Below are 27918 nucleotides of genomic sequence, written 5' to 3'. Positions count from 1 at the left end.
TACAGCCCAGTTCCACTTCCTGTCCACTCTCTGCTTCCTCTTTCATCAAGATTTAGAAAGGTTTGGAGTCCAGCCAGCATTCTTCCTGCCTGCTCCCATGCTGTTCCTCCTCACTGGGCTATATTCCTTTAAAGTGCGAGTCAAGATGTCTCCCCTCCCTTAAGTTGATTCTGGTCAGGCATTGGTCACAACAGTGAGCAAAGTCACTGGTTCATTCTACTATTTTCTTTTTATGTATGGGTCCATCTAAGCAAAACCATTTGCTCTGAAGTTCCTTGTTACATTTTAAAGCAGCATCTGACTTTATTACCTGAATTATTAGCAGTATCTATGGTTTGGAGAACAGCCAATAAGCACTAGTAATGTGTAGTTTTAAAGATGGAGGGTGGGTGGTGGCAGCAAGGATGGTAGTGAGAATTAGAGACCCTAGCACCCCAGGGCTTGCTGGGCACCCAGAATCCTCCTGGTTCTGTCTTCTTAGCACTGAAGTTATCATTGCAGGCTGCTATGCCTGACTTTTTCATGTGGATTGCAGAGACTGAACTCTGGTCTTCATGTTTGTGTGGTGAGCATTTTCAGGCTGAGCCAACTCCCCAGCCCGTATATGTATATTTTTTCCTTTCACACTCTCTCAGTGCTGGGAATTGAGTTTCAGGTTCCACACAGACAAGTGTTCTACCACTGAGCTGTGCTCCCTGCCATATTTTAACTTATTCACTAACAGCAAACTAATGGTTCATATAACTGTGTAAAGGTTGAATTCTGCTATTTCTTGTAACATCCTCAATAATCTGAATTTTGGTAAATAAAATAAAATTTCATATATAAAAATCAAAGAGCATAGAAGAAACATTGGTCATCAAAGTCACTAATGAGAACACGGGAAGCAAGAAATCGGTGATGTAACTCTTTCCCGTTGATATTCCAACTGGGAAATGTCCTCAAGCCAGAAGCACTTGATATCTCCCCTGACTTGTGCTCAGTTAAGAGCTGACTGTGCGTAGAGGTTTAAAGCGAGTGGAAGCCTGCCAGCAAGAGTGTCCCTTTCCTCTTCCCCCACAGGCTTTTCCTCCGAATGTCCTCACAGCGCTGTTCTACTGTGGCTCTGTGACCATCTTCTTCACAGTCATCAAGCTCATCAGCTACCGCCTGCACCTCATGTTCGACAAGGGAGAAGTAATCCAGCACCGATCCCCAAGAAAGAGAAGCAAGCAGAAGCCAGACGGAGAGGCCAGCAGCCAGCATGCGGCCAGGCACAAAAACCCAAGGTATCCTTGACCAGAAGAGCACCTGCTCCCAAAGGAAAATGTCTGCTGTTAGTTACAGTGTTGCTGCTGTGGTGGGGCTGTTAGTTACAGTGTTGCTGCTGTGGTGGGGCTGTTAGTTACAATGTTGCTGCTGTGGTGGGGCTGTATAGTTACATTGTTGCTGCTGTGGTAGCATTGTATAGTTACAATGTTGCTGCTGTGGTGGGGTTGTATAGTTACAGTGTTGCTGCTGTGGTGGGGTTGTATAGTTACAGTGCTGCTGCTGTGGTAGGGTTGTATCTCAGCCTGCAGAACACTTGGCTAATGCACACAAAGGCCTGGGTTAGATGCTGGGCACCAAGGAAATCTGGTATAGTGATTTGTGAACATGGAAGGTGGCGGTGGGAGGATTGGGAGTTCAAGGTCATCTATAGGTGCGTGGTGAGTTCCAGGTCAGCATGTGCTACTCGAAACTTAGGCTCATAATAAAATAAAATAAATAGAGGTTGCCTTCCAGTTATGAGTTATATATAAAGGTAAAGATTCCAGGCAGACATAGGTCTGTATACTTTGCTTATATTTGAAACTAAACTTAATAGAATTGATTTTTTTTTAATCTGGATGTTTTATCTGGTTATCAATCTAGCTTTACCCTAGGATCTGAAGTTCATTTGGCTTAAGCTAAACAATAGTCTACTCAAGTATTTTATCTTGTTTTTAGACTCACAGAGGACACCAAAGAATCTTAAGTAATAGCTCGTGTTGAGGCAGAGGTCACACAGAGGTCCCAGATCAGGGCTTGAGGGAAACTTACAGACACAAAGTTTGTTTCACTTTTTTTAGTTTGTCTCTGTAGCTGTGTCTCCCAGGCAGGGGAGGGTGCATGAGGAGCTGGGCTTGATCCCCAGAATTCATGTAAAAAGCCAGGCAAGGTGTTAGATAACAGAGCTTGTAATCTCATTGTTGGGGATTCTGGAGGCAGACACATTGCTACAGCTTGTTAGTCATTAGCCTAGACAAATTAGCAAGTTCCAGACCGACGAGAAACATTGTCTCAACAAAGTAGATGGCAGCTGAGCTGTACTTCAGGTTGAGCTCTCTCTGGCTTCCACATGTACATTCCCACACGTACACAAACACTCAAAGACAAATATAGTCTCATGTGCACATTCACACACATGCACACACACACACACACACACACACACACACACACACACGAGAGAGAGAGAGAGAGAGAGAGAGAGAGAGAGAGAGAGAGAGAGTGAGTGAGTAATGGAGAAAGGATGGATAAGAGTGTGTCTTCTAATTTTAGAGGAAAGTTTATGTGCTGTTAAAAATAAGATTTGTATATAAGACCAGAGGGGAATAGTTGGGGAGGAACATGGAAGAGCCTGATGCTTTGGTAACATCTGCTCTTTCTCACCCTGGGTCAGCAATAACAGGCAGATTCACAGCACCAAGAAGGAAGAGCCTCGAGGGAGCCTGACCACACCACCCCTTTGCTGCAGCTCCCGAGGGCAAAGTGTCCACTCCCAGCATTCCTCGGGGCCGTTGGTGGGTGACCTCTTCCTGTTATTTTGCTGTTCACTCCCTAGTGTGGAGCATCCAACAGGGGTGGTTGTACTGGTCCCTTGTGCTTCTCATGCTGTGGGCTTTGGAAATGGCCCCTGGGTAGACTTGGGACATCAGACTTCACCTACTGTGTGTTTCCAGAACACCAACAGCCTCACCATGGTGCAAAGCTCTTCCCTTCTTCTCTCTTCTCCAATCAGCCTTTTTGTCATCAGATTCTCAGATGTGTCCCCTGCAGAGGAATTTTAACCCAGCAACATGACTGCTGAGGCAAGGGATACATCCAAAGATGGGGTCTGGTTGGAATACACACCTTTGATCCCTTTGGCTGGAACACAGACATGCTTTTAGTACACACCTTTAATCCCAAATGATGACGTCTAACTGAGGGGCAGATAAAGTGACAAATGGGAGAAAGATTTGGTAGAATGAGTCAAAGATAGGACACATCCAACTCTCACGGGGACAGACAGGAAATGGGGGCGATTTGGAAGCAGCAAGGGAAAGAAGAAGGTTGAATTAGTTCACAGAAGTTCTGTTCACTTTGGAGCAACTCTGTGGGGTTCAGCGGCTGTTTTTCCAGGCAGAGCAACTGAGTTAGAATCGGGAAGCCAATTTGAGTCAGTCAGCTTGGAGAGGAGCTTGAGCCAGTGAGCTAGAGCTCAGAGAGAGCTAAGAGGAGTGAGTTTATTCGTCAGTAAGCCTCAGAGGTTGGAACATTCTAGGCCTAGGTTAGCAAAGGCTGGAAGCTGAAGCCTTCAAGGCCCAGGCTTGCAGAAGATTAGATTGTGTGGAGGCCAGAAGCTCCCTAGGCCTAGGGATAGATAGACAGAAACACTCTGGGCTCAGCCAAGCCGTGGATCCATCAAGCTTGGGGATGGTTCTCCTCACTTGACCTGAGGTCAAAGCAGCATTTGCACTGACACTTGTAAGGACTGCCATCTCTCTCCCCAGTGTATTTGTTACCCCTCATGCAGTGTAGCTTTACAGGTCTTCACCATTGGTGTGCCTTATTCCTTCTGGTTCTTCTGTCTTCATCGGCAACCTCCTCCTTTCTGTCACAGCGCAGCCATCTTGGGAGGACGTCTATCCTTAGACATGTTTCAGAATCCATGTCCTTCACCCATTTTATAAACACTCAATCACAGAGGCTGAGGTGTCCCTTCCCTGTGACCCAGTTAGACTGACTGAGCTGCCGCTGAAGGGCAGAGGGTGGTGACGAGCTGTGTGGACCATGTGGAATGCGCAGTGAGCTCACTCTACCTTCATGTTTGCTGTTTCTGCAGGAGTTACCAGCACAGGAGACAGTAGAAGACCTCAAAGGTACAGTCATCCTCGGGGAAATAAAACCCTTTAAAACCATTTCTTTTTAGTCATGTACATAAGTGTGTATTTCTGTGCGTGCACACAAGCTTCCACAAGTAAGTGCAGGTATCCACAGAGGCCAGAAGAGGATGCCAGACCCCCCTGAGCTGGGGTAACAGGTGGTTATGAATTGCCTGATGTGGGTGCTGGGAACTGACGTAGGTAGGTCCCTCTAAAGAGCAGTAAGCACTTTTAACTCTGAGTTGCCCCTTCAGCTCTGACATATTATGGTCAGAGTCCTTCTTGGAGGGGTCTGCTCCTTAGGGACATGTGACCATGCCGAAGGCTTTTTGATTGTCACAATGAGGAGAGGATGCAGCTACACAGAGCAGGCTGAGGTTGGGATGATGCATAAACATTCTGTGGTGCACACAGTGGTCCCTCAGAGCAAGGAAGGAGCTTGTCTAACCTGCCCATGGGACCACAGTTGTTCCCCTTGGTTTAGAGGGATCAAGTAACTTGCTCAAGAGGACAAGGCAGCGGAGAGCAGAGCTCTGCCCTTCCTGACCACAAGGCCAGACCCTGTGATTTAGGCCACACTGCTCTGCCTCTTGAGGCCTTGGCACAGCAGAGGAAACTCACAGTTTATATGTGAGTCACAGTTGTAAATATAAATGTCTCAGGAGCCTCGGAAGAAGGGCATTTCTATCAAATAAGTTCCCTGGGGCTCGGACCACTCAGAAGGCAACGTCCTCGCCACATAAGCACGAGGACCCAAGCCAAATGCCCAGAACCTGCACAAAAGCTGGGTGTTACGGTAATCCGTACAACCCCTGCACTGAGGAGGCAGAGATGGAATCCCTGAGGTTCACTGGCCAACACCCAACCCAGCGTGTGACCCAGGCCAATGTGAGAGATTCTGTCTCAAAGAACATGCAAATGGCACCTGAAAAAATGGCAGCTGAAGTCGACTTGGTCCTCCAAATACAGGCACAAGTGCATACATGCTCACATGAATAGGCATGTGATTATGCATGCAAGTGTATGCCGTTATGTGAATATGTACACACACACATGCATACACTCATGGGTGCACATATACATACACACATCACACAAATATACATATTCATGCATACACACTCATGGATGCACATACAGATGTGCATTTACACACATATACACTCATGCATGCATAAACATATATACATACTCATGGGTGCACACTCACACACACACTCACAAATGCACATACATATACTCATGGGTGCACATACACATGCACATTCACACACACACACATGCATGCACACATGTGCCCACTCACACACATACACACACTCACAAATGCACACTCATACTCATGCGTGCACATACATATACACTCTCGCATACACACAGAAACATCTTGGTGCCTTTGTTGTTTTTGGTTTTGAACATTCCTGCAGATGTGTCTCACATCATCTTGTCACCCATTTCAGGTGTCATTTTGTCAGAGGATCAACCTGAGGCACCAGTGTCATCTACCTCACCTGGCATGAAGTCAGAAAGTCTACCTGCCTCTCAGGGGCGTACACCAGAACCCACTCCCAGACCAGCATGCCCAGTGAAGCCGGTTACCACAGAAATCTTCACAGCAAGAAAAGTGAAACAGCCAGGGGGCGCTGGCCAGCGCCCAGCCCGCCACAGATCTGAGAGCGGCCTGGTGAACACTGAAGCCTTGAAGAAATTGCCACATCTGTCATTGTCTCAGTATGACTTACTAGAAACTGACGTGTCCTTCCAGCCATGGGGCAGCGAGCACTCAGTTCTGATTCCACAGCCCGGTTGTACCCAGGGCCCCACGAGGGCACAGCCACAGAACAGATCGCCTCAGGACAGTCAGTGCAACACAGTCCTAGCCAAACCCACAGAGGAGGAGCTGACCCAGATGTCCGGTCAGGTGGAGCCCTTGAACCAGGAAGCGGTTGACTCGGATGGTGAGGTCGCAGTGACTCTGATTGACACCTCCCAGCCTGGAGAGCCACTGAGTTTGCATGAACCCATTAAGATAGTAATCACCATGAGCAGCACCCCAAACTCCACCAGTGACCCAGAGAGCTCCCTGCACCTGAGGGTAACCAGCTCCGACAGAACCAGTGTCAGGCCCAATGCAGAGCCTGCTGGCCCAGGAGGGGCCAGTCCTGCAGACCCTGAGCAAGTCAGAATCCCTTTGATCACGCTCGAGTTAACGGAAGATGGAGGAGGAAGAGGTGTCTCTTGTTCTGAGGGAAATGGAGGAGAAAGGACCCCAGAGAGGACGGAGGTGATGTCGCCTGATTGTTGTTCTGGTTCTGGGCTTGGGGAGTGTATTGCCAAGGAAGGAAGTCCCACCCCAGGCTCCACACTTGTGCCACTCACAGCCAGGACGGACCTTGAGTCTGAGGGGAGCAGGGAGGGCCAGGCAAACCTCGACCCAGCCTCTTGTAAGAGCAGCCATGAGAAAAGGCATGCCCGTGTGCTCAGTGTGGACAGCGGGACTGATGTCTTCCTGAGTGGGAACACCAAGGAGGTGGCCGGTGACGGTGAGAAACCCATTCCAACCTCCAAATCAGACCTGGAGGACAAGGAAGGACAGATTCCAAATGAATCCAACTTCCTGGAGTTTGTCTCCCTATTGGAATCCATCAGTACATCTAAGGTGGTAGCGCCTGACTCTGCAGCAGAGCAGAAAGGAGCAAATCAGGATCCTGAAGGTGAGGCTCCATCTGCTTCCCTCTGATGACATCACAGCAGGGGTCAGTCTGCCCTTTGTGTTATCCAACCTTGGCATCAGCTCTCAGGGGAGCTTTTGTTCCCTTTGTGTGTGTGTGTGTGTATGTGTGTGTGTAAATGTATGTCTGAATGTTTGTATGTGTGTGTATGTCTGTATATATGTTTGTGTGTGTAAATGTATGTCTGAATGTATGTGTGTGTATGTCTGTGTATATATATGTGTGTATGTGTGTGTGTGTAAATGTATGTCTGAATGTTTGTATGTGTGTATACGTCTGTGTATATATATATATGTGTGTGTGTGTATGCATGTATATGTGAGCATGTGTGTATGTGTGTATATATGTGTGATGGTGTGCCTGCATATACTCACATGCACAACTGCATATACATTCATGTGTATGGGTGCAGATGGAGGTGTATGTGTGCCCAGCATGTGTACAGAGGTCAGAGAACAGACCTCAGATGCCTTGTATCTTCTGTTTTAGACAGGGTCTCTCATTGTCCTGGTCCTCACTACAAAGCCAGGCTGGCTGGCCTGTGAGCCTCCAGGGATCTGAGCCTCCGCTTGCCATCCTGTAGCTCTGGGATTGTAGGCACCTGCCACTGCACCCAGCTATTTTTGTTGGTTCTGAAAATGTGAGCTCAGTTATGCATGCTTGTGAGGAAAGGTGGACTGAGCCATCTTCCCAACCATGTAGCTTAGTTCTGCTGCCATAGTTACTACGCGGGATGACCCTGAGCTGTGATGAGCATCCCTTCTCCATGCTTGGCGCCATAGTTAGGGTTTCCATTGCTGTGAAGAAACCATGACCAAGGCAACTCTTATAAAGGACAATATTTACCTGGGCCTGTCTTACTGGTTCTGAGGTTCAGTCCATTATCATGATGGCAGGAACATGGCAGGCATGGAGCTGGAGGGGCTGAGAGTTCTACATCTTGTTCTGAAGGCAAATAGGAGAGCATCATCTTCCAGGCAGCTAGGCAAAGGGTCTCAAAGCCCACCTCAACTTCTTCCAACAAGGCTGCATTTTCCAGTAGTGCCACTCCCTGGGCTAAGCATATTCAAACCACCACACTCGTGAGCCGACATGTTTTAGATTTGGGCTGTTTTTAGGTTCTAATCTGTTCAACTACACACAATGAGATGTTTTTAGGGCAAGTCCTAAGCCTGTAGCATGTGTGTGTATGTTCACAAACACTTGTGTTCTGGCTCTACCCCATATGCAGCTGTGGGTGGCTGTGCCCTCCTATATTCTAACTGTACCTTGTCACACGAGGTGTAAGTTTTCTCTTGCAATAGATGTTGCTGCACAGAAAGTTCTGCATCTTGGAGCATTTCCAGATTGTGGTTTGTTTGTTTGCTTGTTTGGACTGAGGAGACCCCACCTGCCTAATCTCACTCCACAGGAAACTGAAGGATTTACAATGAGTTTCTAGCTTCTCTAGAAGCCAAAAATGTTTATTTCCAGGGAAAGAAGCAACTGTTTTCCTATAGTTCCAATTTCCTCTGTCCCAGCAAATCAAAAGCAGATGTCTCTTCTGGTGTAGATGACATGCCTTCCAGGGACATTCAGCACAAAGCACATTTCTCTTAAGGAGCCTATGAGCTCCACTGGTGGTGGCTCAATTGGTAAAATGTTTGCATTTGAGCATGAGGGCCTGAGTCTGATTCACTAGAACCCATGAAGAAAAGAATCTCAGATGCGGCAGTGAGTCCCTGTAACCCCAGTGTTGGGAAGATGGAAATGAGACCCACTGGGAAACCAGTCTAGCTGAACTGACAAGTTCACTCTAGATTCAGTGAAAGACTGTCTCAAAACATAGGAAGATACCTGCTACCCACCCCTGGCTCTGTGTGCACATGTACACGCAGGTGTGATATAGCTGAAAGCTCACAGTTCCACCCACAAGCCTGAGATGAGACACATCTCATCCACAAGGAGAGAGACAGACAGACAGAGAGACAGACAGAGACAGACTGACAGACAGACAGGCTAAGAATGGCATGGGCTTTTAAAACCTCAAACCCCAAGTGATATACTTCTTTCTACATAGCCACACCTTTTAATCCTTCTCAAAACTTCCACCAACTGGTGACCAAGCATTCAAATATATAAGCATATGGGGGGGGGGTTATTTTCATCAAGACCATACTTTCCAAACAGTCCCACTAACTGTAGACCAAACGTTCAGACATGAGTTTACAAGAGACATTTCACATTTGAGCCACAGCAAGGGTGTAGTAAGTGGAGCAAACTTGACTGTTGAGATTGTGTGATCCCAATGGAGGAAGTGACAGTGGCCAAAGGGCATGAGCCAGAGACCCAGCTCCATGCTGTCACCTGCTCAGTATGAGGTGACCTTTACAGAGACCATTACTCGAGTGAAATTGGGATCCTTGACTGCACCCTAGACAGGGACTTCAGGATGAGACACCATAAAGCAGGATTGGAATTTGTCAGAGAAAAAGTTTAAAATAAATACGAGGTTGTAGTGAATAGAGAAGCATTTAGGAGAAAAAAACAAAACAAAACAAAATGCACACCTGAGAGAGTGTGTGTGCACCTCAAGAGTCACCCTTGAGTGTCCCTACAGAATTGTATGTAGTGGCTTTGCTGGCTTCTCTGGTCACATTGTAAGAGGTTGCTGAGGAACATAGATGAGATGCTGGGGCAGTCCCCAGAGTTCATGGTATGAGGCCACAGTTGATGAGGTAAACCCTAGGCCACAGGGGAAGGTACGCTGTTGTAATAACTAATGTCAGCCTGATACACCTAGGAAGAGAGAGCATCATTTGCGGAGCTGCTTTCATGGGATTAGCCTGTGGATGTGCCTCTGGGGCTTTCTCTCTATCACTAATTGGTGCAGAAGTCCCACACCACCGTGGGTGTGCGTGGCAGGTAGGTCTGGGGTGTATAGGAAAGATATCAGCAAGACAGGGAAGGAAGCCAGTAACTAGTGTTTATTCCTCTGTGGTTCCTGCCTTGGCTTCCCTCAATGATAGGCTGTGATCTGCACGCTAAGATAAACCGATTCCTTTCCAAATTGCTTTTGGGTGCAGAGTGTTCTGTGGCATCAACAGGGAAGCAAATGAGAACAGATGTCGTCACTGTAAACAAGTTTATGCTCTTGTTTGTGAGAGTTCCAGAAATCTCAGGGTCACATCTGGACAGGGAGTAAGGCCATATATAGACCTTAATCAAGGGGGCATTGCTACTTGGCATTTTATTCAAACATCTCTATCGAAAAGGAATACTGTCTGCCTGTCGTCAACTTTGACGGCAAACATTAACGATGCTGGCATGCAGTCTGTGGGAAGGAGCGAGGCTTCCGCCAGCCTCCGGCTGCCTTTTCTAACCGTCTCTGTGATTCCGCTCTTCCTGTTCTGCCTCAGCAGTGGGACTAGACTGTATCTCCTTCAGAGAAGAAGAGAAGGGCTGGAGGCTGTTAGCATCAGAGAGGCTTCTGTGGCCTTGAGCCTCTGGACATTTATCCTGGCTGTGTGCTACTCTGTTATCTGAAGAATAAATGGTGGTTATCTGAATGTTCAGTTCCAGAATGGACAGGTGGGGAAATGTGACTGTGAAGTGGCGTTGGAAGTCTGGGGCATCTCTTCTAGTCCTGACTGACAGGAGGCTTCAGCTTCCCCTCAGGAGGAAGGGTGGCAAATGGTCCTCAGCCCTCACATTCCCCCTTCACCTCAAGGCTGTGGCAAATCATATACCACTCAAAGCCTAGAGCTGAGTGTGGTGGGACATGCTGATTGTCCTGGCTTTTGGGGAGGCTGGGGAAGGAGGATTGGGGCCAGCCTGGGCTTTGTGACAAAAAGACCCTGACAAAAATCCCAAACCAAAGCAACAATAATAGCAAAAAGTTTGTCCAGTTTCAAGTTTGTCATTTTTGTGTGTAAATAAAATTTCCCAGAGCCACCAGCTCAGAACAAACAAGGTTTCCTCAGGGCAAGGGGATAAGTTTGTGCATGCAGGACTTGGTGTGAATGGGGGACGGGGGCCTCTGGTCTGCCCTGGATGGAAGCTGTTGGCTGAAGCAGATGGACTTAGGTTATCTTGTATGGTTGATTATGGTGAGAGTTTGACTTTATTTGTTTGGAATTATGAATACAGTGACAGCGATGCAGTAAGTTCTGTTATTGAGAGGTGAAGTGGAAACTTCTGGTGTCTTTGGAAAGTTGATTATGTCAAATGATGTTTTGCTGGGGCACACAGACACATGAAGGAATGGTTTGCTTAAGCAGATACACGTGAAAGGATGTTTTTCTATAGCCTATATATGAAAGGACGTGTGATTAAGAAAGAATGTAAATACAACCCCACAGGCGGGGGAACTTGAGCATTGGTTTGCTTTGCTCCACCTTGTTAGTCTTCCCTGATGACACACATGTATCGGTTCGCCTTACATTGTGTTGCTGAGCTTTGCTTGTGGTGGCTTCGTAGAGAGAAACTTGCCCAAGAACTTTTCGTGAGGTTTTCCTGCAGCGTTTTGCTGCTTCCAAGGACTGGGGCTGGTTGGTGAGCCTCGGAATTTCTTCTAGATTGAAGATTCCTGTGTGGTGTCTGTTGAGTGCATTGGACTCCAGCTGCTGATTCTGTGTGGTGTCTGCAGAATGGACTGGATTGAGAACAACAAAGGTTGGAAACATAAAGAACTGTCTAAACAGGCCCATTTTCCCTATATCCCAATAACCTTTTCCACTGTTTGTGGGTGCTGGACTAGAGGGTTGAACTTTTATTATAAAAGGTTGTGAGAAATCTGAGCCTACAGAGAGGTCTTGCCCATGTGGAGTCCATGTGGTCTTGCTCATGTCACAGAACTTGGCGTGGCTTCTGAACTCTTGGCTGGGGGTGACCTGACTTCTACTAGGCTAATTCTCCCATGCTAAGTCTGGTCCTGGAAGGAGGCTGAAGGTTGCTAGGTGCTTTGGCTATTGATATGAGACCTCTTTGTACATTAACTGATCATCCTTCTTTCTCTTGAGCACTCTCCTAGCTTTAGAAAATTCTATCAAACCATACACAAAATACTAGTTGAACAGTTTCTTTATGACATAGGTGTGTGGTTTTCCTCGGGAAGACGTGAACAGTTAGCTGTCTGGATGCTTCAGAGAGGGCAACCTTTCACCCCAGCCTAGTTTAGTGAGCCAGTGAGTTTATTGCTGTTACTTATGGAAGTATGGGTGACTGAAAGGCAGCTGCATCATCATAAAGCCCTCCCACCTTGAGTGACATCTCACCAAAGCGTCATCTTTGGGGTTCTTGCATAAGTTTCAGGCAGTATGACAAGTCAAGAGTGTTTCCTCCAGCAGACAAGCAGTTGAAAAAAATACCTCCAAATCCTGTTTGCTTGAAACCTTAGGGAGGAGCCCTACAAAGCTTCTAAGTGACCTCCAGCTCTGAGCTTCCAGAGACAGTGTTTCCATTCTGAAGAAGTAACCACGGAAAGCGAAACACTTTAAGTTTGCAAAGATCTTGTTAATATGTCACTACATTGTATCTAAAGATGTGACTAATTTTTGGATGATTTGAGAGATTGTTTAGTTTGACAGGGTTATAGAGTAATCTTTAAAGTAAAAATATAGTTAAGAGGGAGATTTTGGTGTTTGGAATGAAAATGGCCCCATAGGTCCATAGGAAGTGGCACTATTAGGAGGTGTAGCCTCATTGGAATGGGTGTGGCCTTGTTGGAGGAATCCTGTCACTTTGGGGTTTCAGAACCCCAAAACAGGCCTAGTGGCACTCTGTTCCTGCTGTCTGCTGATCCGGATGTAATGCTGTCAGCTTCAGGGCTCTGTCTGCCTGCATGCACCATGCTTCTCATCATGGTGACAAGGACTAAACCTCTGAACTGTAAGCCAGCCCCAATCAAATGTTTTCCTTTATAAGAAACTGGTCATGGCGTCTCTTCACAGTAATAATAACCCTAATCAAGACAGGCAGTCTTTAGTATTGGCTCATCTTATGAAACATATGTCATGTCTAGGAAAATAAAAAACCCAGTGTTTAAGAAAAAATGTCAGGATTCAGAGTGCCCAGAGAGGTGTCCGTATACTGACCCGAGGAATGTCTTAGGATGTTGGAGATGAGCAGATGTGGTGCCCAGAGCTGGCAGTGTGGTGTGGGAGCTGCCTTATGTACCGCTCTGTGTCTTCTGAGGCGAGCCTGACATGGCATTTGTCCTGGTGTCACACTTTTCTTGACAACTGTGAGTATCAGCAGCCTGACAGACGGTCACATGAAATCTAAACTTTTCCTTGTACCGGTGACACTGACCACTGACATGCTGGGATTGCTTGGTGTCAGGGCCAACTCAGAAGTTGGCACTCTCCTCCAGTGAGTGGGAAAAATCCTGGGAGTCATTGTGGTGGCCATGAGGTTGACATTCTCAGACACTGCAGTCATTGTAGTCCAGTTCAATGGCGTGTATCTCGTGTGTATGTGTTCGTATGCACCTGTGTGTGTGCCTGTATGCATGTGTGTGTGCATGTGTGCATATGTGTGTGTGCCTGTGTATATGTGTGTGTGTACATGTGCATGTGTGCAGATGTATATATGTGTGACTGTGTATGTGCATATGTGCAGATTCATGTGTGTAAATGTGTGAGTAGGTGTGTGACTGTGTGTACTTGAGTGCATCTGTGTGTGCCTGTGCATGTATGCATACACGAGTGGAGTGTGTGTGTGTGTGTGTGTGTGTGCAAATGTGGAGGCAGGAGGTGTCTTTCTCTATTGCTTTTCACCTTATGTTTTGAGACAGAATCGCTCATTGAACCTGGAGTTCACCAATTCGGCCAGACCAGCAAACTTCAGGGACCTGCCTGTCTCTACCTCCCGGCACCAATGTTTCGGATGTGTGCCGCCATGCTTGGCTTTATTCCCCTTGGTGGGTTCTGGGGTCAAACTGAGCTCCCCATGTTTGCACAGCAGCAACTCATCCATCTAATCTTCCCCTCAGCAGTGTGTCTTGAAAGGGCTCATAGGTTCAGACCTTTTGTTCCTGTTTTCAATGTAGGCTGAAACTCTATAGGGCTGGCAGTTTTCACATAAGATAGTAACAATTTTTTAAAAGGTTATTTTATATATGTGAGTGCACTGTCACCATCTTCAGACACACCAGAAGAGGGCATTGGATCCCACTCTAGGTGGTTGTGAGCCACCATGTGGTTGCTGGGAATTGAACTCAGGACCTCTGGAGAGCTGTCAGTGCTCTTAACCGCTGAGCCATCTCTCCAGCCCTGATAGTGACACTTTTGATCTCTGTGTCCACACACAAGCCAGGAAAGCTCTTCATTTTGCATAGCGGCCTAAGCCAAGACCCTTCATCTAGGCCACTGTCTAAAGATTTCAACAAGCCCTTCCCTTCCATCTGTATCTGCCTATTCTTGAACATTCTTTCACCCTGAGGTAGTCCCAGCAAAGGGTGAGAGCAGGTGGTGCTGTGCCATCTGTGACACTAAGCCAGTCGCTCTGAGTTAGTGATCACCAAGGGTCTGCCTTCCCAGGGTGAGCAGTCTGCCTCTAGCTAGGGGTTCAACATGGAAAGAGTGAGTGAACTGGTGAGATTTTCATGGGATCTGTGGGTCAGGAACACGGTCTGCTGTACTCTCTTCAGTCTGATCTGTGGGTGAGGAACACAGTCTGCAGCACTCTCTTCTTCAGTCAGAGCATGTGTGTGCTAGGAGCCTTTCATGTATGTGTGTGGAATTTCAGCAGCTATGGTAGCGGGCATCGGTGAGTATCCCGAGTCAGGTCAGCAGACCCTCTGAATACCTTGGCAGAGTGGATGCCTGAACTTGTCTCAAACATACACACATGTCTGTTTCAAATATATTTAGACTTTCGTACTTAGTAAAAGAAACATCTATATAGAAAACTTCCTTTCATCCCTTCCTCTCTTCCTCTTCTTCCCTCTTCTCTTTTCCTCCCCTCCTGCCTCTCCCTTTGTCATTTGACACAGAATCTCACTATATAGACCAGGCTAGACTCAAACCCCTGGGGCTCCTCCTGCCTCTGCCTCCTGTGTGCATACCCCAACCCAGATCACTTGGGGTTTTGTTATTTGCTTTATTTGGAGGCAGAGTCTCTCTCTGTAGAACCTGCTAGGCTGGAACTCACGACTGTCCCCCTGTTTCAGCCTGCCAAGTGCTGGGATAATTGATTTAGTTCCCAAGCCTGAGCCTTCATTCTTTTCATTCCAGAGCTGTTAAGTTTGTTCCCTGAGCACTCGGATGGGTGGGTTGGATTGTCCTCATCATTAACACGGAAACCTGTATCTTCCAGGTCGTGCCTCCCCAGGGACCAAGGAGGAAGCCATGGAGAGTGAAAAGCCCAGTGGACGTGATCCCAAGCCAGGAAAACCAGACTTGCCAAGCCAAGACCCTGCTAGTGCCAGCCCGGTGTTCACACACCCTGCCAAGACCTCAGCCCTGTAAGAACTCGGTTACTCAGCTCCATGCAGAGGCTCCTGTGGTGCTCCTTGTAATGCTTTGGGGAAGGTAGAGAAGTCCAGCTAGTGTGTGCGTGTACATGTGTGTGTTTGCATGTGTGTGTGTGTGTGTGTGTGTGTGTGTGTGTGTGCCAGCCAGATGTTGAACATTTTCTCAGCAGCTCTTTTTATCTCTCTGAACTTGGAGTTTACTGGTCTAGCTACACAGGCTGACCACAGCCCAGGGATCCCCCCGACTCCTCCCCAGAGCTGGAGTTGTCAAAGCATCCCCCATTGCTTGGCTTTGGTTCACATGGTTCCTAGGGTTCTGGACTCAGGTTTTCACACTTCCATGTTGAACACTACCACCCAGCCATCTCCCCAGCCCCTCACTGTCTGACTTAGTTTGGGCCACTACTGTTGTGATAAACACCATGACCAACCAAAAATCAACTTGGGGAGGAAAGGGTTCATTTTCTTCCCCGTTCTGAATAATAGTTCATCATTATAGGAAGTCAGGGCAGGATCCTAGAGGCTGGCGCTGATGCAGAAGCCACAGCAGGGTCCTGCTTTCTGACTTGCCCCTCATGGCTTGCTTGCCCAGCCTGCTTTCTTAGAGAACCCAGGACTGCCAACCCTTCCCCATCAATCACTAATTAAAGCCACACAGGCTTGCCTGCAGCCATATCTCTTGGAGGCATTTCCTCAGTTGAGGTTTCCTCCTCTCTGATGACTTTAGCTTGTATTAAGTTGACATAAAACTCTCCACTACACATCCTTAAAGTGTTCACGTGTGTTAAGTTTCCAGGGCAGCCGGCAAAGGCACATCATCTACCGAGTGACTTCCCAACAAGACAGCTCAGTCCTGCAGGTCATCAGTGGACCAGAAACGTCTGTGCAGGAGGAGATGTCCCTGGATGCTGTGCACGTTTTCATCAATGAGCACGGTGAGTCTTAACTCCTAGAGAACAAGAAGAGGGATGGCTCTCGCTGTCTTGGGGCTCAGCTTGGTCCATAGTCAAGTGCTGTACCAGGCAGACAGTCCTGGGATTGCTTTGTCATATGCTTAACAGGTTTCTCTCCTTCCTGCTGGGGCAAGTGCTTTGCTCGCTGAGACTCCAACATGTTACCCTTTATGTCTTATCTCCGAGGAGAATTGGTTTGGGCAAACTTCAGATTTAACCAGGTGCATATGACTTTTGCTCTTTCAAAACTTTATTCTTCACTTATTTTCCTGACATAAGGTTTTGTGTAGCTTAGGAAAGTTTCCAACAAACCATATGGCTCAGAATGACCCTGAACTTCTGATGCCCCAGCCCTCCTGGGTGTATGTGTAGACATGCTTGTCTTATGTGGTCCTGTGGACGGACACCAGGGCTCTGTGTGCACTAGATGGGCTCCTTTTTTTTTTCTTCTTTCTATACACCCATTCCTTTACTTGTTACAGTAGTTATTTCTTGTCTTATAATAATCTACTAATGACATTTTTCCTCCAAAGAGGAGACTTCGGTAGGGCACGGGCCCAGCACCTAGTAAATATGTATTAGATGATTGTTGGACACCTGATCCTCGTTGCTTTTCCTGGTACCTTCACATAAAAATGATTTATAGTAGTTACATGAGGAATCACCAACCAAATGTAGAGTCCCAAAGACAAGGGCCATGGGCTCTGGTTGTCCTGGGATAGGTCTTGGCTTAAATTGTTTTTCAGTGAGCATTTCAAAGTAGCAGGTTTCCTTGTTTGACCATGTTTAGTTCTGGTCAGCTCTCCATCCTGTGTGAACCCTCCCATCCCCGTCTTCTCTGGAATTCCCTGCGCTCTATTGCCCTTCTCCAGTCCCTCGATGGCTCTTCTTCCTCTCCTGGTCTCTTACTAGTTTCTGGGCTGTACATACACTCACACCAACATAAACACAAATAGATACAAATCAGAAAGGAGACTCTAGGACCAGCCTGTGAGAAAACCCGAGCTGGCTTTGTTTGCTCCGGAACATTGTCAGTTACTGAGTATACAGGAGGATCCTGACTTCTGTGACCATTTCCCGCTTATTATCTTGTGTGTCTGCAGAGCCAAGAATAGCCTTTCTGTTAGCAGAAAGCAGCTAGGGATATAGTTCAGTGTTAGAGCATGTACCCACCGTGTGTAACACACACACACACACACACACTCACACACACTCACACACACTCGTACACACTCACTCACACACACACTCACACACACACACTCACACACACACATTCACACACACACACACACACACTCACACACATACTCTAGACAACAAAATGAGTCCCAGAGGTTGAGACTAGGCCTTGGCTTTGGTTTGCTGAGGGATACCTGGTGGGTGCCTCCATCAGGGAGTTAACTGCATTTCCTGGGCCCCAGGGAAAGGCTTCCCTTGGGACTAGAAAATTATATTAGGACAGGAGCTGATTTTCACACCTCAGTACTTCAGACCCTCCAGTAGAGTTAATGTAACCCTGCAAATGAATGAAAACCCTTCTTTTTCCTCCTTAGCAGCCTGATACCCAGTCAAGACCACACTTACCCACCTTCTCTGAGGCAGCCTAGACTCTGACTTCCTAATGAACCTCTTTTTACTAGGTTACAGTCCCAGAACCTTTTTCCCCCCAAATATTCATTTATTTTATGTATGTGAGTATACTGTAGCTGTCTTCAGACACACCAGAAGAGGGCATCAGATTCCATTACAGATGGTTGTGAGCCATCATGTGGTTGCTGGAAATTGAACTCAGGACCTCTGGAAGAGCAGTCAGTGCTCTAACCACTGAGCCATCTCTCCAGCCCATCCCAGAACCTCTTAATTACACCTATAATTCCAGTGTTTAAGGGCCATGACAGGAGGATTAGGAGTTTGAGGCCAGCCTAGGCTGCCTGAGAAAATGCTAGTTATAGTAGCCCATGCCTGAAATCACATCAGAAGGCTGAGGCAGGAGGATTGATAGTTGGAGGCTAGCTTGGACACCACAGGGAAAGAAAAAGAAGTAGAAAAAGCCTAAAGAAAAGCAGGAGGCAAAGGAGAATTGAGGATCTAATGGAACAACAATGGGTAGGTAAGAAGATCAACCATGGTGACTAGTGACCACGGCGGAGATCACCAGGTAAGCAGGCAGCTAACTTTTCTTAGTGACTTTCTTTCAATGTCATTCTCCTTTGCTAAATAAAGTTCTGCTTCAAGTGTCAGACAGAACAAAACAAACCCAGTCACTCTACAAACTGCCTTTAGCCTGAGGACTGTGGAAGTGGTCCTGTGCTTCACAGATGGGGTGATACTCTGCTCAGATCTCGTGATTTTGCAGGGGAAGTCAGATCCTGTTACTTAAAGTCTGGAAATCAGAAGGAAGGCTCTTCCCAGAATCCACCCTCGAACCCCGACTGTGTGTCTCATGCCAGGTGAGTGGGCTTTGCCTCCAGGGCTGGGATACTGGACAGTGCTGGGAGCCACAGGCAACCCCTGAAGAGGGTGTGAAAATGAAATACGGCATTATAGAAAACCTGGCAGAACCATTGTGGCCGTGGCCCAGGAGGATGTGTAGGTGGAGACAGGGAGGGGACCTGTATGAAGGAATCTGAGCCCAGCAGTGTGAGGTCTCAGTTCTCCAGAGGACAGAGCAGCGTCTGCCCCAGGACACACTGAAATGAAGGTGCTTCTTGTTTACGGTGCAGGTAGATGACCTGTGCGTCTTCCCTGTCTCATTGAACACGTGTTGAACAGCAGCTCGTTCCTAGCTGTGTGCCTTCCATTGGTGCTGAGCCAGCTTGCACCGGTGGACAGCATGCCCGAAGTGCACGGGGCCAGCTGTGAAGTAGGCCTGAGGTTCCCCAGACTTAGGGGCTATGGCCATCTGAATGGGTGAGCCTCCTGTGGTCGCTGCAAATGTGGAGGTGAATGTGTTATGTGCAGTGTGTTGGACCTGCCTGTGTGTTTGAAGAATTACAGAGATTATTGTGGAGAATTTGGCATGCTGTGGGCTTCCCACATGGAGACTATGAATGGTGTTTTAAGAACTTGGGGGTGTGACTCCACCGGTAAGACCGAGTTGAAGCCCTCCATTAATCTTCAGCACTACATAAACAGAGCACAGTGTGATCCTGTGATCCTGGCCTTTGGGAGCTCGTATAGGCAAGAGGATCTGAAGTCCAAGACTCCCCTCAGCTGCACAGCAATGCCAAGGACATCCTGAGCTACATGAGACCTGGTCTCAACCAAAACAAACAAAATCTAACTCCTTTGGTCTCAGGCTCCTGGAGTCCCGAGTTTTTTCGCAGGTGTGTTGGGAATTTTCAGGGAGCCTGAAAGGAAGGACGTCGTTTTTCTTGTCCTGTAGCAGCTTCTGGAACCCCCCAACACCAGTTCTCGCCTGATCAAAAACGCTGGTGCCTGGAGGTCTTTCCTCCCCACCACCCCATCCTTCCAGCTCTACTCAAACCCTGTCAGTCCTGGAAGGACCAAGTCTTTGTTTACCTCTCCAGTCTCAGGTGTTAGTGTGCGTACCAGACAAAGCGGGCTTCCCGCCAGAGACATGCGGAGCGCCTGAGCAGATGCTCAAAAGGAAAGGCGTGCGTCCACCATTCGGCTCTGAGTTAGCATGTGCCATGACGGCAGCTTGTGAGTGTCATCTAGGACAGCAGCTTTCTCAGATAATGCCTCCAACTGCAGGAAAACACAGGGCTGGGAACTGCTAAATTCTCTTTCCAGAGGCAGGGTGACATGCTCCTATGCTAAATTCAGAACAAGCAAAAGCCTCTTATTTTATCCCAGAGTAAAAACTTGAGCTTTGCTTTTGTTTCTTCTGAAAACTCTCTTTTCTTTCCATGCATGCACACATACATATACACACACTTCACATATATGCATGCAAATGCACATATATGAACACACATGTACACACACAGACACACATGTAAATACACACATGCACACATACATGTATACACATTTAAATGCACATACACATGTACACACATGCACATATACATACACACATATATACACATGCATGTGCACACACATATATGCATGTATACACATTTAAATGCACACACATGTGCATACACATTCACACATTACATGTATACTCATGTGCATGCATGTATATACACACTTGCATACATAGGTACACATGCATGCATGCATACTCTTGTATGACATTCAGTCAGTGCCTGCTGTGGAGAGCACTCTACAGTGTCAGGTTTCTTCTGCTTAAAAAAGAGCAAAGTTCATGGTTACTTTTCCTGGCAGTCAACCCCTGGCATTTCCTGGCATCTGACCAGGAGGAAGTCTGTTTTTAGCAGGTACCACTTTACCTGTTTGTGAAGTGGGCATCTAAGAGCATGTTGTTCTCCTGGCAGCCTTGGCACCTACGGCAGCTTTGGCGTGTGTATTTAATATTCTGTCCATAGCCCTTAAGGCCGTTAAGTTCTGGATTCTCCACCCAGAGCAAGTACAAATGTTGACTTTCAGATCAGAAGCCCTGGTTAGGGCTCCATAAGCTATTCACCATAGAAGGTACCGGAAGAAAAGCAGCTCTTCCCCTCTAAGGTGACCTCAGTGGCTGGGAGCACCTCCAACTAGCTTGTAAAACTGCTGGATCCGATTACTGGCCGGAAGGTGACTCTCTCAGCCATTATGAGGCCCGGTCTTCACGGAACTGTTTTATGTCCCAGATGCTCTGCTCGGAATGGGGACTTGTTAGCCATGTAGCTTCCATGTCTCTTTGGGAATTCCTGGAAGAAGCTGAGAGAGGAAGTTATCTTCCTTCCTGGCCCCCAAACACTGAGACCAGCAGCCTGCCCCCACCACAGAGGCTCCCAGAATACCCCGCGTCGCAGGCTAACTGTTCTTCAAGCAGCGCCTTTGGGAAGGGTATCTGATTGTGCTCCGCTCTCCCCAGAGACCTGGATCGCAGCAGGGGCTGCTGGGAAATGCTGCCTGACAGTAAATCCACTTCGAGTTTAACCGACCAGGACGCGACCAGAATGCGGGTCTGATTCACTAGTTCAGAGCCCAAAGTGAGCTGATCAGCCTGCAAACAGATCTGGAAGTAGGTCATCGACCCAGGAAGTGGAAGAAGTTGCCTGGGAAGCTAACAAATGTTCAGGACTGAAATGATTCTCACTGCACACCAGACATCCACTAAAGTCCACTCTCCACCCTGCTCTGTGTGTGTGTGTGTATGTGTGTGTGTGTGTGTGTGTGTGTGTGTGTGTGTGTAGGCCAGAAAAGAACTTCAAATATCATCTGAATCTCTCATTGGCCTGGAACTCTCCTGGCAAGCCAGGCTGGCCGGTGAGTCCCAGGAACACGTCTGTCTCTGCTTCCTCAGCGCTGAGATTACAAGCTTACATCATACCTCGCACTGTGGGCTCTGGGGATCAAAAACCCTGGTCTTCAAACTTGCAGGGCGAGCACTTCATCGACTGAGACTTTTTGTTTGGTTCCAGCCTTTGTCTGATTCTTGAGACATGCAGCCCAGGGTGGTCTTGCACTTTGATTCCTCCTGCCTCTGTTTCCAGTGACGGGGCTGACAGTTGTGTATCACTAAGGGAGAGTAAGGACTTCTATTCTTTGTTCGATGAAAATGTCCATTTGTCTACAAATTTTCCGAGTAGTATGTTGGTGTTCTTCTTTGAAAGACCCAAACTTCAAAAGTCTCACATCGATCCTCAGGGGCCATCCACCATGATGGGTTTGTTTGTTTGTTTGTTTGTTTGTTTGTTTGTTTGTTTTTGAGACAGGGCTTCTCACTGAGACCTGAGCCTCACCAAGTAGGCTGCGCCTGCTGGCCAGTGTGAGCCACGGATCCACCTTCCTCTGCCTCCTTCAACACCACATCTGACTTTTGTATGGGGTTCTGAGGCCCACACTTAGGTTCTCCTGCTTGTGTGGCAAACACTGTATTCATGAGCCGTCTCCTCAGACCATAGCCGTGATGCTTAAGGGAGCAGCACCTGGCTTCCTAAAAAGGGAAGTAGACAGAACGTTCCAGAAACAATCACCTGATTTTTGCTTTATTCCAAGAAAGTGAAGAACTTGGGCTCAGAAGGGCAGGGGTGGAGAAGGGCAGGGGTGGGACCACTGTAGTGACTTACAGGCACTCAGAACAGGGAGGCATGGGTCACCTCAGTGAACCCCATCAACTGCACTTTTGACAGCACACTTTAGCTCTCACTGGGAACATTTGTCCTCAGGCAAAGAGCTGTGTCACTGTTAATTTGAAGGAGAACTGTGTTGGCTACATCAGAGTTAGAGACTAGAAAATTCTTGCTGGCTTTGATCACGCAGAGAGGCAGGTGACATGGGAGCAGGCCTTCCTGTGGCTCCTCAGTCTTTGCTGACCTCTCCTCCTCTTGCAGAGGTCCTCATCTGGGTCTCAGACATGTGGTGTTGAGGTGCTGTTTCTCTACAGGCCCAGAGTCCCAGGGATGGAATTCCTAGCAGAAGCTGAGGCCTTGTGGCTGCACACAGCCCCAGCTGCCACATGAGGGTGCACTCTCTCCACTTGCTTTTTCTCTGCAGCCTCTGAGAGGCCTCTCATTTGTGCTGCCTTATAAAAGGGGAGCTGGACCCACATCAAAGTCTGGGTTCCCTGTTAGAACCCTCCCTCCAACCCCACCCCTGCTGTTCTTTAGTGTCCTCCACAGCCAGAGAGCCTGCTATAACAACTTCTGTCCTAGGCAACCCTCCCTGCGCCCTTCCCATTCATCCCACAGTGGGCCTGGAGCCTTGGGAAGGGCAGGCAGAAGAGATATAGTCTCAGGAGGTAGAAAACTCTTGTTTTAAAATCTGGTGAGGATGAGGGATTACTGGTGATACTTTCTCTGTCACTGGGAAACAGTTTTTGTGACCTTTTTGCGGCTTCCACAGATGGGTTAGGGGAGCAGGGCCATGGAGCAGAGACTTTAACCCCCTTCTGTTTACCGCAGACCCAGCCCTGTCCCACCCAACCCAGCAGAGACACTAGTTCAGTTGTTTGAAACAGAGCCTCAGACTGTATGACCCAGATTAGCCTCAGACTTCCAACTATTCTCCTGCCTCAGCCACTCAAATGCTGGAATTCCTCCAGCTTGGAACCACCAGGGCCCAGCTCAGCTTCAGTCTCTTTGTCCCCTCCCAGGGCTGGCTTGTCATGTCATCCCTAAACCAACAACCCCACCCCACCCCATCCCACACGCCTCTCTGCTTTCTCACGGAATAGAACTAGTTGACCTGATACCAACCCAGCCTCAGGCTGATAGAGACCTGGAGGTATCACTGAGAGGGGGCTCTCTCCATCCCTCCGATGTTTCAGGGGAGGTGGGGACATCCCTAATAAACAGTCTTGGAGTGTGACGCTCATTAACGCAGCAGGGCACATTGGTTTTTTGATGCTGCAGCCACCACGGCTTAGAAGAGGATAGGCCTCGGAGGATTGGCTCCATTTGAGGTACAGTTTTGCTCACCACAGACTTGTCCCTCCAGGCTGCACAGAAGCCAGCACAGCCAGTGTGTGCCTGTGATAAGGACCCAGCCAAAGCTAGTGGAAGAGGTTTTTTGGGAGGAAAGCTGATTTGTTGCTTGAGTCTATGTTAAATAGTGATGAATGGATGCTGGGCCTTCTTCACCACTGCAGCCAGAGCCAAGGCATTGTCTATGGAAAGGCTGGCAGCCATCTTGCTCCCTAACAGGGAGACTCTGGCCAAGTTCCCCATCAAAAGGAGGCAACAGAGAGACCAGAGCCTCTTACTTGTGCCCAGTGTAGAGGCTCCATCAGCCCATTCTGTCTAGTCTGTTCTAGTTCCCACATCCTTTAGGAAGGAAACGCCTCTCTCTCTTACGGGTATAGATCCAAGGTGGCAAAACCATGTGCTCAAAGTCAAGGTAGTCAGCAGTACAGCAGCGGTTTAGATCCATTTCTGTTTATGGCATTTTATTTTGCAATTAGAAGCATGCTTACTAATATGTTGTGGGAATCGAGTCCAGGAGTTGGCCCTTCTTAGAGCCCTGCAGCTTGGCAGCAGCAGCAGCAAGCCTGTCTCTAGAATCGCTGTTTCTGGTGCCTCCTGTAGTCTATTAACACAGTAGCTGCAGGCTACTGTAGACTCAACTCAAAATGGATTGAATAGGAGGAAACACAATTACCTTGGAAAGTAAGACATTTCGGCTTGGGGAGACTCGTGTATTGAACACTTGCTATCCAGCGGGTGGCGCTGTCTTGAGAGGCTGTGAAACCTTTGGGAGTGGAGCCTTGCTGGAGGAAGTGAGTTCCTGGGGGTGGGGTCCAGCTCATAAGTGCTGGCCACACAGTCTGAATCCTGACCCCAAATCCATGTAGAAAAGATGGGCTCGGTGACAGTGCAGGGGAAATGGAAAGGTAGACCATGGGGCTGGCCAACCAGCTAGCCTAGATGGACTGGCAAGTCTCAGGTCAAAAGTGAACCTTGTCTGAAAAAATAAGACAGAAAGGGGCCGGCGAGATGGCTTACAATGCTGGTATTGCAGCTGGAGACTCGAGTTCTCTCCCTGGAACTCTCAAAAATGCAGAAGGCAAACGTGGGATTCCTCCACTAATAAAATAATGAAGGTGTATGTCACCCAAAGAACACCCAAAGTGACCTCTGCTTCCACATGAATGCACACACATGTAAATAAGTATGAGAGCTCATGCACATGCATACACTCACACACACACACTCACACACACACACCTCACACAAAGCAAGTTGCTCTTTAATATGCTGGGTCCAAGGTGGGTTAATTCAGAAACTCTGTGGTCTCTGTGTTCAAAGACCTAGCTGGTCCCTCAGCTCTCTCTATATTGCTCTGTTCTGTATTTCATGGTGGCTGTTAGGACAATCTCACATCACTGATACACCCTGGCTAGCATACAGTCTCAGCTATTTTGGATAAAGTGGGGCTGTGTTAGTAGGAATTCCCTTAGGACAACCATGGGGTAAGCAGACTAATAGGTATCTTCCTAAAGCACTAGGCACCTTGCTGAGAAGCCACATGGAGTATAGCTTAGTTTTTGCTTTCTGAGCTGAAGCAAGGACTGAGGCCTGAAGAGATGGCTCATCCAGTAAGAGCGCTTACTGTTCTTGCCAAGGATCTGTGTGTAGCTCCCGGCACCCATGTCAGGCCGTCCACAACTGCCTGTAGCTACAGGGAAGTGGTTATCCTCTTCAGGCCTTAGTAAGTACTGTACACACACAGTGCTTGTACACATAAGCAGGTACACGCCCATACACACACATAAATACACACCACACACATACATACACATATATACCACATGCATACACACAAATACATACATGCACAACACATACACATGCACACCACACACATTAATTTAAAAGCTAAAAGGCAGTACTGTAAATCTTCAAAGAGCTGCATTAAGTCTCATCAACCCTCATATGATTTAAGATAAAGACTTAAGCTGTTTAACAGAGGCCACTTTTCCTTTTATGTAAGTGTGCTCTCTTGCTTTGGGGTGTCTGGGGTGATGCCGACAGAGTATTGGGGTTGGGAATCCAAGAATGCCATAGTCCCTTTTCCAATTACTGTGATCAAACACCCAGCAAAGGCAACTCGACAAAGAAGGGTTTATTTTTACCCTAGCTCGCAGTTTGCGGGTGCACCATCGAGGCAAGGAGAGTGTGGCTTGGGGAACACTCACAGTCAGGAAGCAGAAAAAGGAGAAGGTTGTGATCAACTCACCTCTTCATTCTTTAGTCCAAGATTTTAAGGGTCACTCACTGTTCGGGGATAGATATGCTTGCCACCGTTACCCCAGCCTTGAGACTTCTTCTCAGACCTACACAAAGCCTTGTCTCTTAGGCAGTTCTATGATTTGCCAAATTCTCAGTTAATATCTCCATGACGCAGGTTCTCATTACCGCTTCTTCCAATTGGGGTCCGTGAATTTCCCAGTCTAAGCATAGTGCTCACCAAGTCTCATTAATGTACAGAAAGTCAGAGCTGAGCACCAAGTATCCTGTGTCTGAGCCAAGGGCTGTAGGCTTTGAACCTGCAGCAAGAGGGCACGCAGAAAGTTAAACTCTTTACTGAGAATATACGGACCCAGACAGTGCCCTTCTATGCTGCACGTTTCTGTCTCCTTGGGTTTTTGTGTAAGAAATGGGTGTGTCCTAATGCAAGCTGGTCACACAGGCTTGTTTTCCCTGTTCTCAGAGAGATTCTTCTCAGCTCCTCCAGCACCACAACTACAGGAAGTCCAGATCCATCCTCAGGGGACCCTACGGTCAGTGCCCTTCAACAACAGCTCTTACTCATGGTGGCTCGGAGGACACAATCGGAAACCCCTCGGGTATGTGTATACTAGTGAAGCTGTTCGTGGCTGCTGTAGAAGCCCTGAGTGTGTTTGTGCACATGTGTGTATGTAAGTATGTGTGTGTATAAGTGTGTATGTATGTGTGTGTGTGTGCATGCACATACATAGGCATGCACGTATGTGTTCATGTCAGGGAATGTATGTGTGGGTGCAGGTACACATATATACATGTATGTATACAAGTATGATCTCATGTTTGTAGTCTGGAGGACAGTCTCGGGGGTCAGTCTCGGAGTCATCCTCCGGATCACTGTCTGCCTCTCTTGAGACAATGTCTTCTGTTAGTCTAAGACTCTTCAAGTAGGTAAGACTGGCTGACCAGCAAGCTCCAAGGATCCGCCCATCCCTGTAAGCCCAGTGGTGGGATTACACATGTGTACCATTCCTGGGTGGTGTGGTTTTGTTTTGTTTTGTTTTTTGAGTGGGTTCTGTGGATCAAACTCAAGCCCTCCTGCTGTGTGATGAAGATTTTACTGCCTGACTCACTTCCCAGCCCCAGCAGCAGATCTTAAGGTCTGTCCCCAAGAGTTGGCTCTCACTGTTGACTTTCCCACAAAACATCATTACAGGTCTGACTACTGAATGACAGAAAATACCATGCCGATGGCAAGGAACCCTCTGCTGACATTACTGTATCCTGCTGATCAGCTGCTTTCTCAGATGCATTAGAAGTCCATTCATATTGATCTTTGGTTGTTTGGATGCACAAACCCCTCAAGAGTGTAGCTGGCTCTTCTGCCTCACCCTACATGGTTTCAAAAATACCTGATTTTTTAAAAATTATGATAACCTTGTGTTTATTTACTAGGCATGCCAAGATTCTTCGATATTTGATTTGGGAAAGTTTGTTGTTGTTGATTTGGGTGACATCAAGTGGGAAACATGAAGCCTTCTGTTCTTTTACTAAGAAATTCCTTCTTAATGTTCATTCAGACATCCAGCCAAGCTTTATTGAGACTCAGGGGAGCCAGAGCAAGGATTCCCTGGCAGTGGCATCTGGAAGGCTGGACACAGAGCCAGGCCTGCCTATGAGAGGCAACTGCATCGTGGACCTGAGGGAGCGGGGAGCCAGGGCAGGCTTCTCAGGAGAAGGGATTCTTGGGGTTGACTTCCAAGAAGGCGGGCCTCTTGGAAGGCATAGTTTCAGCAGAGAGGGTTGCTGATGGCTAAAGTTCAAGTTCCCATGAAGTTTCTTAGTTTCCATGTTTGTCTTCCTTCTGTTTAAGATTCTGGGTCT

At 47.7% G+C, this 27918-nt stretch overlaps 1 protein-coding gene across 2 annotated transcripts in view; it reads left to right on the top strand.

Annotated features, from left to right (window-relative positions):
- The window catches only part of PCNX2 (pecanex 2), a gene marked incomplete at both ends in the record, with an annotated part of 142460 nt that overhangs the window by 6248 nt on the left and 108294 nt on the right, over positions 1–27918 (top strand). Inside the window, 8 exons of one of the 2 annotated variants that reach the window (XM_080936582.1) lie at positions 1063–1268; positions 2684–2804; positions 4109–4145; positions 5609–6862; positions 15194–15326; positions 16125–16270; positions 18648–18741; positions 26522–26657. In XM_080936582.1, coding sequence (XP_080792708.1) covers positions 1063–1268; positions 2684–2804; positions 4109–4145; positions 5609–6862; positions 15194–15326; positions 16125–16270; positions 18648–18741; positions 26522–26657 — 2127 coding nt within the window. Of the gene's footprint in view, positions 1–1062; positions 1269–2683; positions 2805–4108; positions 4146–5608; positions 6863–15178; positions 15327–16124; positions 16271–18647; positions 18742–26521; positions 26658–27918 lie in introns of both variants that reach the window. The other variant, XM_080936581.1, reaches the window with a different exon arrangement.

This window comes from Micromys minutus (assembly GCF_963924665.1).
Source record: "Micromys minutus genome assembly, chromosome: 24".
NCBI lineage: Eukaryota > Metazoa > Chordata > Mammalia > Rodentia > Muridae > Micromys > Micromys minutus.
Note: the sequence above shows the minus strand (reverse complement) of the source record. Positions and strands in the feature narration are given on the sequence as shown.